Genomic DNA, 13,999 nt, shown 5'->3' on the forward strand with positions numbered 1-13,999 from the left:
GGGGAGGCTGAGGTGGGAAGATTACTTGAGGCTGGAAGTTCAAGACCAGTGCATGCAACATAGCAGGACCCCAGCTCTATACAAACTTTTAAGAAGTAACTGGGCATGGTGGTACACACCTGTAGTCCTAGCTGCTCCAGCAGCAGAGGCAGGGGAATTGCTTGAGCCCAGGAGTTTGAGGGTGCAGTGAGCTGTCATTAAGCTATGAGTTGTGAGTACTCACGCTTGGGCAACAGAACAAGACCTTGTCTCAAATAAGTAAATACACTTAAATAAATTTAAACAAATAAAAATAAGGATATTATTATTAATGACAATAGAAATATTTCTAATTATATTAATTTTTGATATATCTTTTGTGATCATTATTACACATTCTTTGTCAGTTTGTTCATGCTTAAGCCCTTCCAAGAAAGATTTAAAATTGCATTGTAAAAGCATAACAAACAATATAGAATTTTTACTTTAACCTTGACTAACAGGTAAAAATAATCAGTTTCACCCACTATACTATAATTTAGATAACATGAGGGCTATGACTAGTCGATACTATATAGGTCCTAGTTCAAAGTCTTTTCCTAAAAGTCACACAGTGTGAGCTCTGCTAATAAGAGCAAGATTGTTTGTCAATATTGACATTTTTAAAGATATGAATGATAGGAACCTGATGGGCCTTTTTGTACCATTATTAGATTTTATAAAATTCCAAACTTTGAGGCATTTTCTCCATTGGAAAACTGAGTTATATTCCATAACCTTAGTAATTTTCTACAACAGTTTTGAACTCTCTAGCAATTCAGTTGTCCTCAGGAATGGATCATCTTCCTTCCTGAATATTCTTTCTAGGAGGACATTGTCTGAAACTAAAAGATCTGGTAGGTAAGGATTTGTAGTGACTTCTCCCTAGCATTAGACATATTACCAGGAATACATTAGATGTTCTAGTTTTTATGGCGTATATTTCATATGCACCAATTTTTTCATTTCTTGTAGCCAGTGATGAGGATTTTTCCAGGCCTGCCATATAAACACATTTTTACTTTAATAGAAATCTAGACAGATAAAGGTGAAACATGAATTATTACGTGAATTATATTTACTAATATTTTTCATGTTTAAAAAACAACAATCAAAAAAACCCTTGGAATTAGAGGAGTTCCATAACTTGGCTTTATCAAGACATCAAAAAGATTAGTTCAGGTGAACAATATAAATAAAATCACCCAACTGAAAGGGAACACATATCACTTATTATATAATAAGGTTAAGCATAATTTTATATGTACATTAGGTTACTAGTGGAATTGTACCAAGTAAGCAGTACTGGATTTAAAATAAGAAGCTCTCAGTGGCTGCATAAGGTGCTAGATCACATTGGCAAGTAGGTAAGGATCAGCTTAGGGAAAGCCTTGCATGCATATCTCATTAATTTTCATTTTACTTTCAGTATAAGCCATAGTTGGCTGTGGAATGAGAAAGTTGACATGTGAAAAGCAGCAATTTAGAAAGTTGAATTTGGCACGTTGGTAAGATGGATTGGAGCAGGGGGAGATAATGCATGCAACTCCCTTCTTAGAGGTGATTTTTTATTCCTCTTTATTCCTCTTAAATCAGATAACTACTTTGTTTCCTTTTAATCTTATAAATGATATCCAATTTATGTTCCTTGAATTATCACTTTTTGTATTTGTTTTAAAAGCAATTCTAAAGTAATTTTTACATGTTTGTATGTTGCTTTAAAAGTAATTTGAGTGTTATTTTCTTGAATATGTTTCTCATCCCCAAACAGATTGTGCTTTTTGTGATTTGTGACCATTCTGTAATATTATAAGAATAGATACACAATGAAATATTTTATTCATTCCTCAAACTATCTTGTAACAGAACTTATAAAACGCCAATATAAAACAAAGGTGTGCTCATTTGAAATGCTTTTGAAGAATCTTCCTTTATTCTTCTGTATGGGGATAAGAGATAAACATTCAACACATTTATTTTAATGTCTATTAATTAAAATGAATTATTGTAAAACATTTAGAATATTATCTTACTTAAAAGTCTTGTTTCTTTCTTCAAAGAAGTTGAGTCAAATTAATAATTGCCGTAAGAGAAACCAGAAACCTCTGGGTCTTGACAAACTGGCCGGGAGGCTGAGGCAGTGCCTCCCGACAGCCTGGAGGCCAGGCAGGTTTGATTGACCAGTCCTCACAAAATGGAAAGGCCTTCTTTTGAATGGCAGCTTGCCAACATAAGTGTTTGTCAGTGTGGGCACTAAAGCAGAGTAGCATTTGGAAGGCAAATAAAATGTAGTTGAAAAGCAGAGCGAAGTTGAAGGGGACCAGCTATACTAGAGGGAGAGAAGAAAGGATGATGGTTTCTTGTTCTTATGTGTGGACATGAAAAGAAACTTCATTAATTTACAGAAGGAATCTTAATCATTGAGAATATAAGTAAGATATCATCCATATTGAATGGCCTCTGTATTAATCTTACATGACTCTTGTGTCTCAGATAGGTTTACCTGATTTGGAGAGTTATTCAGTTATGTAATTGTGGCAGAATAGTATGGCATGCATTGGGTTTGATAATGACACAATTAAATGAAAATGAGACATAAAACCAACTTTTTATCTTTTAAGCAAAATCATAAAATTGGTATCAATACAGCAGGGACAAAAAGAATAAGAAAATGCTTTTAATATGTCTTATAACTTTGAGAGAACAGATATTTTGTCATTGATAATTGATCATTTAGCAGAATTTCCAATATATTGGTACATATCAACCTCCTGAATCGATAGTGGTATTTGTACAACTATTGTTAAATTTTCATCTCTTGCTACTACATTCTTATTTCCTGAGACTGATAATATTTAAACAACAGCAAAATCTAAGATCCATGTGATCTTTTAGAATTAGGACACAAAAGTTATGTTATCTAGAAAGCATCAATTCCTTTCTAACTTTCAGTTTACTTCTTAAGACTTTGTGTGATAAGCGTCTAATAAAAAGAAATATATCTGCTTTATTTTGGATTGTAGTCGTTATTTATATAGTAATATTTAACAAATGAATCATAAGAATTCAGGGCGTGTAATGTGATGTCTAAGTTTATCAACACTAAATATTGGCTAATTACATAAATGATTGTCTCCAGAGTTTTGTCAATTATAGTAATTGGATTGTGGAGATACTGTTTCTCATGAAGAACAGAATACCTGTTTCCTGTCTAATCTTATGGAATAAAATGTATTTTTCTTACTAATAAACTTTACTATGTGAATATTTTATTAGATATTTAAAGTGAAACAACTTCTTAAAATTTGTGATTTCTAAGACAGTTCTGAAATCACTAAAATTAGCATGTGTTTTGGAGAAGAAAACAGTCACCATACTTAATTATATGCTAGAAATTAATACTTTGATCTGATGTTTAAAACTGCTTCTTTAATTTTTGTAAAGATTATTTTCTATCTTGAATTAATAAGACAGAAACTTTTAGAAAGAATTCCTTAAGTATGTTCCTTGAAGTTTTATAATATTTTGAAGTAGTCTCCTAATAATCAGATTAAACATGTTTTAAAGTTTAAAATTCACTGAAACTTCAGTATAACACTGCTTTCCATAAGCCAAATTCTATATTAAATATATTATTCTCAAATTTTAGGTAATTGTGTCTAGTTGCCACAGTAGCAAAAGGTTCTCATTGTAAGAACATTTTACTCCTGAGGCAGACCACTGACATTGACCCTGAAGAGATCATTATATGTTGCTTTATTTCATTAAAAAAAGTAAATTTCTAAATTATGCCTATTTTTGCATATCTTTAAAAGTAAAACAGAAATTGAACTAAAATAACAATAAAGGATAGTCACCTCTGTTTTCTTAAAGGGATCATGTACTAGGTAAATAGGTAAAATTATTTAAGTATCTATACTTGAAACTGTAAATCTTTTGTGGGTTACTTGCTGCAGTTGAACTGAGCTTACAGGTTTTTTATACATATATATGATTGCTGAGAAATACATAGTATGATTATTTCTGACTAGATTGAAAGCTTACATTTGTATTATGGTATAAATTAGCTATAAATTCTGTTTTATTGCATTCAGTTGCTTTGTTTTCATCAGGCAATTTATCACATGGGTGTATGTGAAATTTCTTCATTTATTAAATTTCAGATTATGTATTTCAAGCCAGAGCAAGACTTAAACATTTTTCCATAAGTATAGCTTCAGGTAAACAAACAATTTTAGTCCTGAAAATAGCTTCTGCTTCTGTCAACACGTTGTTTATTTTTTCTCTGAGATAAAAAGTTTAGTTTTCTGATATTTGTACCAAGATAAAGTCAGTAAACAAGATTAATATAGTGTGGAAAAGGTTGTCAGCAGCCTTGGCAAAGGAAATAAGTTGCCTGTACATAGAACATACTGTAAACTGAATAAAAGTGTCAGGTCCACCATGAGATAATGTGATCATGAACCTCTAACAAAGCATGACATAGGCACAGTCGGCTTTTCTCATAGCCACAGTGTAGAAAATGGATTACTGTATTCCAGGGATACCCACTGGAATCGCATGAAAACTTCATTTTGAGATGAATGCAGGATGCAGTCCTGGAGTTGAGCCACATGTTTACCTGTGGCGCTCAAACCATAGGGTTATTAATGTCATCATCTGTGCACATTTGCAGTATTTGCATTTCTTGGAATTTCTGAGTATATACTGGCATTCTTGTAACCCAAGTGATACGGGAAGAAGTAAGGTTTTGAAAATGTTAGGGTTTTTTTAAGAGGAATTTTATTGCTGTCTCATGCTTTTCCCCCCATTCTATATAAATGGCACTTCTATAATTACAGAGGGTTTTTTTTTTTAATTAAAATGGAACATAACTTAAAGCCTTTTGCTGTAAATGTATGCCTTGTCATTTGTGACTGATAGATTCATTCTTGTGCAGTGCTATGTTCCCTTTGAGAACCATCTATATGATAAGAAAGTTGTGAAATTCTAAAAAAAAAAAAGGAGTAGCTTACTTTAGATTTTAAATTTTATTTAGAAATAAAGGAGTGAAAATATTTTTCTCTTAGATGAAATTGCATTTTGTACTGTGTAAATACACAGATGACTCCTGTCTTTTCGGGGAAACTATGAAAAGGGCTGCTCACCACTTCCTTGATCTAAGTTTTTGTATATATTTAAATGTATGTGTTATAATACATGTTATTTATATTTAGGATCTAGCTACAAATACATTGGTCCTCGGAAATATCTGCTTAACACTGATCTAATTAAACTTTTTTTTTTTTAATGTAATAAGTCACTGGTCTTTTTTTTTTTAAAGGATATTTACACTATTATAAAGAGTCCTTTTTTTAAAAATTTTTTTTTAGTATTATTTTGAGACAGAGTCTTGCTCTGTCACCCAGGCTGGAGTGCAGTGACAACCTCGCAGTCCACTGCAGCCTCTGCCTCCTGGGCGCAAGCAATTCTGCTGCCTCAGCCTCCCAAGTAGCTGGGATTACAGGCGTGTGCCACCATGCCTGGCTAATTTTTGCATTTGTAATAGAGATGGGGTTTCACCGTGTTGTCCAGGCTGGTCTCGAACTCCTGACCTCAGGTGACCTTAGCCTCCCAAAGTACTGGGATTACAGGCGTAAGCCACTGTGCCCGGCCAAGATTCTTTTAAAATAGTCTTAAAAATCTAGCAGAGGGGTCGGGCGCAGTGGCTCACACCTGTAATCCCAACACTTTGGGAGGCCGAGGCAGGCAGATCACGAGGTCAGGAGATTGAGACCATCCTGGCTAACACAGTGAAACCCCGTCTCTACTAAAAATACAAAAAAATTAGCCGGGCGTGGTGGCGGGTGCCTGTAGTCCCAGCTACTGGGGAGGCTGAGACAGGAGAATGGCGTGAACCTGGGAGGCGGAGCTTGCAGTGAGCCTAGATCGCGCTGCTGCACTCCTGCCTGTGGAACAGAAAGAGACTCTGTCAAAAAAAAAAAAAAAAAAAAAAATCTAGCAGAGGAAATGCACTAGACCAAAACAAGTAAAGTATTCTTACCAGGAATTAAATTATACTTTTGATCCACACAGTGTTGTCTGAGATTTGAAAATCTTGTATTCTCCATTTTAGAGTGATGTCTTCAAATTGATATATCACTATTATCCATGGTCGTTTTATAAACAAATCTGAAATTTATTTTTTCTTTTTAAATCTCCCTGTAGGTACCCATTCCTGGCCCAGTGGGTAACAAGAGAATGGTTCATTTTTCCCCGGATTCTCATCACCATGAGTGAGTACTCAGTGTGTTTATATAACCTTACTGGAGTATTCTACTTAGCTCTTTTGGGAAATTATTAGCTACTACTAGTAAAGCTGATTTAATTTGTACTTTTTAAAAAGAGTAAGTATAATTTACCATTGGTAATAGTGTAAGAACAACTTAAATGAAAACCATGACAAAATTTAAATGGGGATTTTTAAATATAGTTATTCTGTTATTTGTGATAGTATTTGAAATTCATGCATTATTGAAATTTATGTGTTATCTTAAAAATTTTTAATTTTCATTACATTGAGTAGCATCAAGCTTTCGTACTCCTCCATCCTTATTCTCTATCCCAACCCTTCTAAAATACTAAAATGAAGAGTAATAAGCCAGTCATGGTGGCTCATGCCCATAATCCCAGCACTTTGGGAGGCCAGGGTGGGCAGATCACCTGAGGTCAGGAGTTTGAGACCAGCCTGGCCAACATGGCGAAACCCATCTCTACTAAAAATATAAAAATTATCCAGGTGTGGTGGCACATGCCTGTAATCCCAGCTACTCAGGAGGCTGAGGCAGGAGAATTGCTTGAACCCAGGAGGTGGAGGTTGCAGTGAGCTGAGATCATGCCACTGCACTCCAGCCTGGACAGTAGAGCGAGACTCCATCGCAGAAGGAAAAAAAAAAAGGAGTAAAAGACTGTTTTGTTTTTTTTGCAGGGGGGGGGGCCAGGCATGGTGGCTCACAGTTGTAATCCCAGCACTTTGGGAGGCCAAGGCGGGCAGATCATCTGAGGTCAGGAGATCGAGACCAGCCTGGCCAACATATCGTGAAACCCGATCTCTACTAAAAATACAAAAATTAGCTGGTCGTGGTGGCGCATGCCTGTAGTCCCAGCTACTTGGAAAGCTGAGACGGGAGACTCACTAGAACTTGGGAGGCGGAGGTTACAGTGAGCCGAGATCGCTCCACTGCATTCCAGCCTGGGCAACAGGGTGAGACTCCCATCTCTCAAAAAAAAAAAAAAAAAAAAAAAGACTGGTTTTCTTCATTACTTCTCTACTTTCTGCTACTGTCAAGCATTTGGTAATAATATAAAGACCTGTGAAACAAACAGAATGTATTTCCATTTTGCAACAAAAGGAAGAGACAGACTACTTACTAGATAATTTTTTAAAACTAAGTAGTTGTAGCTTTGACTTTGGTAAATTATTGCTTGAATTTCCAGTGGTTAATTCTTTCTGTAAATACATCTTTGTTGGAAAAGCTTAACTTGTTGTGTATTTTAGAGCAATACCATATATCTCCTGCAAATTTGATTGAACTTTTAAAAAGGCCATAAAGTATGGGAAGACATGAATTAATTATTGAATAAATTTTTTGTGGCAAGCAATCATATTAGGATCCATTAGTCTCTATTTTTTAATATCACTACTTAACAAATATAAAATAGAGATTATTGTTCAGATATAGCAAAATGATATCATAATCTTATAGTGGCCTATGCATTCAAAGTGCATGATGCATAGACTATAGAATTGTTGAGAAGGTAGGCTAATTTTTTTTTTTTTTTCCTTGAGACAAAGTCTCCCTCTTGTCGCCCAGGCTGGAGTGCAATGGCATGATCTCGGCTCACTGCAACCTCTGCCTCCCGGGTTCAAGCGATTCTTCTGCATCAGCCTCTCGAGTAGCTTGGGACTACAGGCGCGTGCCACCACTCCTGGCTAATTTTTGTATTTTTAGTAGAGATGGGGTATCCCCGTGTTGGCTGGGCTGGTCTCGAACTCCTGACCTCAGGCCTTCTGCCCGCCTTGGCCTCCCAAAGTTCTGGGATTACAGGTGTGAGCCACGGCGCCTGGCCTAAGTAGGCTATTTCAACAAAAGTTCGCATTCAGGAAATGAGATACTTAATACTCAGCATGCCACAACGCATATATCCAGTTTGGCAAGCAATTCTCTCTCCTCTCTTGGAGAACCTAACTTGTTATTCTTCCTCTGAAGATCTCAGCTGATATGTTCATTGCAGCAGGTGCCTTACAGGGTGCTGCACAGTTTTATCAGCCCATTTCTTGTTGGTGAAAGTAAGGGGTTTATCATCTGCCTAAGGAACTAAACAGTCACAGACTCTTGTTGACCAAGTTGTTTATTTCAGCACTAGCATTTCATCAAAAATATAGTGGTTTCTGTTGTGTTTGTTGTTGCAGTTTCATGCCAGCAAATGCTGCTGGCCTCCATGTTCTTCCTCTACTGTTAGTCTCCTTAGTTTAATGGCTTCGCCCTGAGGCACTTCAAAGCCATGGCCTCCAGCAGGTAGGTATAGGTCTTTAGGAAATCTTTGTCAGCAGGCTCATGCTCTTTGTCAGAGAAATCCTACAGAGAGGTATTCAGGAAGATCTAGTCATTTTGCTTGTTAAATCTAGCTTCCATGCCACTGCCTGTTTCCATTTAGGGGTTCCAAACATGGTTTCCCCAATGCCATTCCCTAATTATAAGACTTTAATTCAATTCAGATTATATTTTGTTTTATTTATTTATTTTTTTAGACAGGGTCTTGCTCTGTTGCCCAGGCTGGAGTGCAATGGTGCAGTCACTATCATGGCTCACTGCAGCCTCGACCTCCCAGGCTTAAGTGATCCCCTGGCCTCAGCTCCACAGGTAGCTGGGAGTACAAGCATGGGCCACCATGCCTGGCTAATTTTTCTATTTTTGGTAGACATGTGGTCTCACTGTGTTACCCAGGCTAGTCTTGAACTCCTGGGTTCAAGCAATCCTGCCACCTCCACTTCCACCTCCCAAAGTGTTGGGATTACAGCCATAAGCCACCATGCTTGGCCTTGATAATGTTTTATAGGTTCATTTGGTAAGTCTGTATTTTCATCCCTTTCTTCAGGCGCACCCCTTACCTATGTAGAGCCAATGTGGGGGAGGTCCCTTACAGACCCCACTCTTGACAAGGAGAAGCCACAGGACACCACATCATGGGAATTTTCTTTTACACAAATAAATAAGTATACAGGCAACGCTGTATAGACACAAACACACACACACACACACACACACACACACACACACACACACACAGACTTCCAGTTAAGTTACATAGGTTGATGCCCTTCTAGGGACTGACCTGCCTATCTGCTTTAAAACTGACTCCATTTTACTTCAGCTTGTCTCTTTTGTTGCTCTAGGAGAAAAACCCAATATCTGAAATTTTCCCATCAGGTCCTTTAACAGAAGAAGGTATATGGCCAGTATCCACTCTGGGCAGAGAGTTTTAGTTATATGCTTCCCCAACTTCCTAGCTGGAATAAGTGGTTCTATACTGCCTGTTACCCTTCTTCCATTCCTCCTGCTCCCTGAGTTAGATACATGAAACTGACTCTTATTATCAAATTCAGCATCTCATAGTAGAAAAACTAAGGTGTTCATACCCTCAGGATATACAAATAATTTCTAGCAGAATCAGCAGTAGTTTTAAGGGAGTCAATTTTCAAATCCCTTGCTTCCATTTATAAATGTCTTTCCTGAAAATTATCAGCCCTGGTTATTTTGCTGGTTCTTACTTTTCCCAGTGCCTTTCTTCTTCCTTAGGGAAAAAAGACACCCCTACCAATCCTAATCTTTGGTGCACAGTATAAAATCTTTCCGGGCTGTAAACAGAGATATTTCAGATATTGTGCTGGTATTGATGTGGAGGGATTGAATTTAATGAATACATCATAAAGCATTTTGCAAATTTAGGTATATAGTTTCTAATTTTATTTTATGTTTATTTTATTTTATTTATTTTATTTTTTCTTTTGACACGGATTCTCACTCTGTCACCCAGGCTGGAGTGCAGTGGCGTGATCTCAGCTCACTGCAACCTCTGCCTCCCAGTTCAAACGATTCTCCTGCCTCAGCCTCCAGAATAACTGGGACTACAGGCGTGCGCCACCACGCCCAGATAATTTTTTTTGTATTTTTTTAGTGGATACAGGGTTTCACCATGTTGGCCAGGCTGGTCTCAAACTCCTGACTGCAGGTGATTTGCCTGCCTCAGCTTCCCAGAGTGCTGGGATTACAGATGTGAGCCACTGCACCTGGCCTCTAATTCTTTTTTTTCAGCAACTGGTAGATTATTAAAAATATTTCTTAACCTAGAAGTCATTTTGTGACTTTGGGCACAAAACTCCGAAAGTGTTTAAATAATCAAATGACTGCTCTAACCAAGTTCCTTTTATTTCCATTTACCAATTTGTATGAATAAGATTTCTGAGCACTCTATAAAATTAAAAGATGGTGATAGAATTGGCACTAAAAGACGTACTCATCAATGAACTAATTTTGGGGGAAAGCTCATTAATGATGCCTTTCTAATAAAATTTTATTTTTGTGTTTACTGTTGTTTTATTTTTTATGTTTGCTGTTACCCAATATATTATTATATATTAAATATATATTAAACAGGAGTTTAAGAAGAAAAATAAACTATGTAAAATTTTCAACTTTTAAAGAAATGTGCATCCTGGTTTGGTTTTTGTTTTAAATAAATGGTGGAGGATATCAAATCACAATAATATTTATGTCCCAATGTATATATTTCAAAGAGTAGCATAATGGTTTTATTTTAAGTTATCAACATGTTGATAATTTATAATCAGTTATAATTGATATAAAATTAAATCCTTGCAAATGTTTAAATTTTTGTTGAAAAATATTAGATGTCTTCCTAAACTTACATGAGGAATTTTCATAACTATTTCAGGCAATACATATTCAAAAATGGTAAAGACCACTGTTGTATAGCATGCTTTCAGGAAAAAGTAACAGAATATTCTACAAATAGTGGTTTAAACAAATAGCAGTTTAGTTTACTGATAGAACCAGAAATCTGGAAGGAGGCAGTTTCAGAGCTATTGAGGAAGCAGTAATAGTATCTGCTATAACCTACTTTAAGGAATCATTGGTGTTTCCCCTCAAATTCCTATCAGCATTCTCTATTTTTCCTATTTTTTCCTTTAAGTTTTATTTTTACTTGATTACAGTATTTATCATATTATTATTTGTTGTATAATTATAAAATACATGCTTTATTCCCATTAATGGACCAAGAACTTGCCGAGGTTGGAAACTTTGTCTTGTACTTTGAATCTCTTACAATGTACATCACAATGCGTTACACTCAAATCATAGGCTCTCGGTTCAAGATTATCAAGTTCTACTGCTGGCTAGTGATGGAAAGCATTCAGAAGGCACCAACTGAATACTTGTCAAATACAATTGATAATTGGCAGAAGAAGCAAGTACTAGAGCTAGAATGAGCCTTAGGTGCTGTCCAGTCTAGTCACTTGATTTTTATAGATGAGAACTTGAGGTTCAGAAAGGCTCAGTTCAGAGACTAGCTCGCAGAAGATATAAGACAAATCACCACCAGAAATAAACACTAAAATTGGTCATCACTGGATGATGGGATTGTAGGTTAGTTTTGTATTTTACTGGGAGCGGGTGAGGTAGGGGTACATGTTAGTATCTACCAAACTTTATTTCAATAGACATGTTACTTTTATATTTAGAGGATGAAAAAGCCAGATGACTCACTCCAGACTGGAGTGCAGTGGCGCGATCTTGGTGCACTGCAACTTCCGCCTCCCAGGTTCAAGTGATTCTCGTGCCTCAGCCTCCTACGTAGCTGGGACTAGAGGCGTGCACCACCACCTCCAGCCACTTTTTTGTACTTTTACTAGATATGAGGTTTCACCATGTTACCTAGGCTGGTCTTGAACTCCTGACCTCAAGTGATCCACCCGCCTTCTCATCCCAAAGTGCTGGGATTACGGGCGTGCACCACCACTCCAGGCTGCAGTCTTATTTTTGAAAACAGATACTGAAAAACCTTCCAGAGTGTCATAATTATAAAAATGGAATCATTTTAATAAAATAACACAACAATATATGAATTGTCTTAAATACCATCTAGTAATTATTTCCTTGAAAAACATATTACTATATTTAAAGTCCAATCATTAATGTATGATAGGTTGCTTTTAATCAGAAATATGTAGCACAGAGAAATGAAATACTGACTAAGATAACTAGAGAGCTACATGCAAAAAAGACAAGAGCCTCAATCCAGCTAGAGAAATTAGTATCTAATTTCTCAGTAAAAGTAACCTACGTTTTGAAATTCTCTTTTAATTATTCTGTTGACTTTTTAAAACTACAAATATTAAAATGTTAAAAATAAAATTAATATATGACTACATTAAAAATACATGTAAGCATAAAAATGGAGTTACTTCTTATTAATTTGGCCTCCATTTATGTACTCTGTAAATGGTTCCAGAAAGTTTTCCTTTCTTTTTCCAATCACTTATGAGATACTTGCTTTTAAATAGAGATAAATATGATTTATTAATCGATTGTGCAGTTGATATATTTTACTTTTATTTCAGTTTGAAGTAGAGGATATTTACCTGAAGAATTGTATGTAAATCAAACTTATTTTAAATGCACATGGGTAACTTATTATAATCCTATGATGAATTCCTTTATAAAGCAAATACTCACCCCTTATTTTATCTTTTGTGTAAATATCGAGTTTGCTTAAAGCAAGATTTGCCTGGATTAAAGGTTATTTTCATTGGGAATACTTTTACACTTTGAAATTTAGCATCTATTGCTTTATAGTGAAAGTGTCTTTAACTCTAGACTGAGATAAATAAGAAATACAGATCCATTCCTCCTCTGATTTATTGTGATTCCCATGGGTGAGTCATTTAGCTTACGTGTCTTAAGTTTATTTATAGAATAAATATAATACAGTAACAGTCCTTTCTTATGTATTTTTACAAGGTGCTTAGGTGTAAAATACAGAAATATTATTAAACTAGGTATGAAACATTTCAAAATGATGATGATAATGATGACATACTTTATATTGTACACTGTATTTTATTTTTTCAGACAATTTTCATATGCACCACTGTTTTTAGTATTTTTACTACCTCTCTCAAGGAGTCATAGCAGGTATTAGACCCCATTTTATAAATAATTTGACTTTTCTAAAGTTACACACTACACATCGCTCAACCAAAAGTCAATTAAAAAGACAAATGTATTAAGCCTCTATTAATTGTTGGTTAACATGCTAAACATGTTAGGGTATAAGTAATGCCCTTTAGCACTTGTTTCTTTATAGACATTTAGAAATTAAAAGGTAATTATTGCATGTTAAAACTTATGGAATAAAAGTTTACATATTACTATATTCCACTGTACTGTTAGGGGAAGAAAATTAATATTTCTTTTAAACACCATCTGCCAATTTATTAGTGTTGTTTTAAGTCTTACAAATACTGAGAGTGGTTAATTTTATTTTATGCATGAGGAAGAAACTGAGACTCAGAAAATAAAATAATTTGTCAGAATTCACCTAACCAGTAAGTTCCAGAGCCTGTATCCAGGCTTAGGTCTTTCTGATTTAGTAACCACATCAGGCTGAACTTCCTGAATTTACATTAGCAGTTTAATACAAGAAATAAAGTTTAGCAGGGCCTCCTGAGCATAATTTTAGAGTTGACTTTTTGTTACATACAACATGTTATTGAGTGAGGAATACCGTTAGCATCCTGGTCTTCTAGTCCATAGAACATAAGAACCCAAAGGAATCTTAAAAGATCACACAGCCCAGTGTTCTCATTCTTTTACCTTCATATAGAATAGCATAGCAACCATAGTTGATGAAACTCCAT

General features: G+C 35.5%; 1 protein-coding gene across 5 annotated transcripts in view; it reads left to right on the forward strand.

Annotated features, from left to right (window-relative positions):
- GPATCH2 (G-patch domain containing 2) overlaps positions 1-13,999 on the forward strand; it is a 198,914-nt gene that overhangs the window by 108,312 nt on the left and 76,603 nt on the right. For all 5 annotated transcript variants that reach the window (XM_001172096.8, XM_016938803.3, XM_009441501.4 and 2 more), the window contains exon 6: positions 6,226-6,293. In XM_001172096.8, the coding sequence (XP_001172096.1) occupies positions 6,226-6,293 (68 nt within the window). The remainder of the gene's footprint in view (positions 1-6,225; positions 6,294-13,999) is intronic.

This window comes from Pan troglodytes, chromosome 1 (genome assembly GCF_028858775.2).
Source record: "Pan troglodytes isolate AG18354 chromosome 1, NHGRI_mPanTro3-v2.0_pri, whole genome shotgun sequence".
Lineage (NCBI taxonomy): Eukaryota > Metazoa > Chordata > Mammalia > Primates > Hominidae > Pan > Pan troglodytes.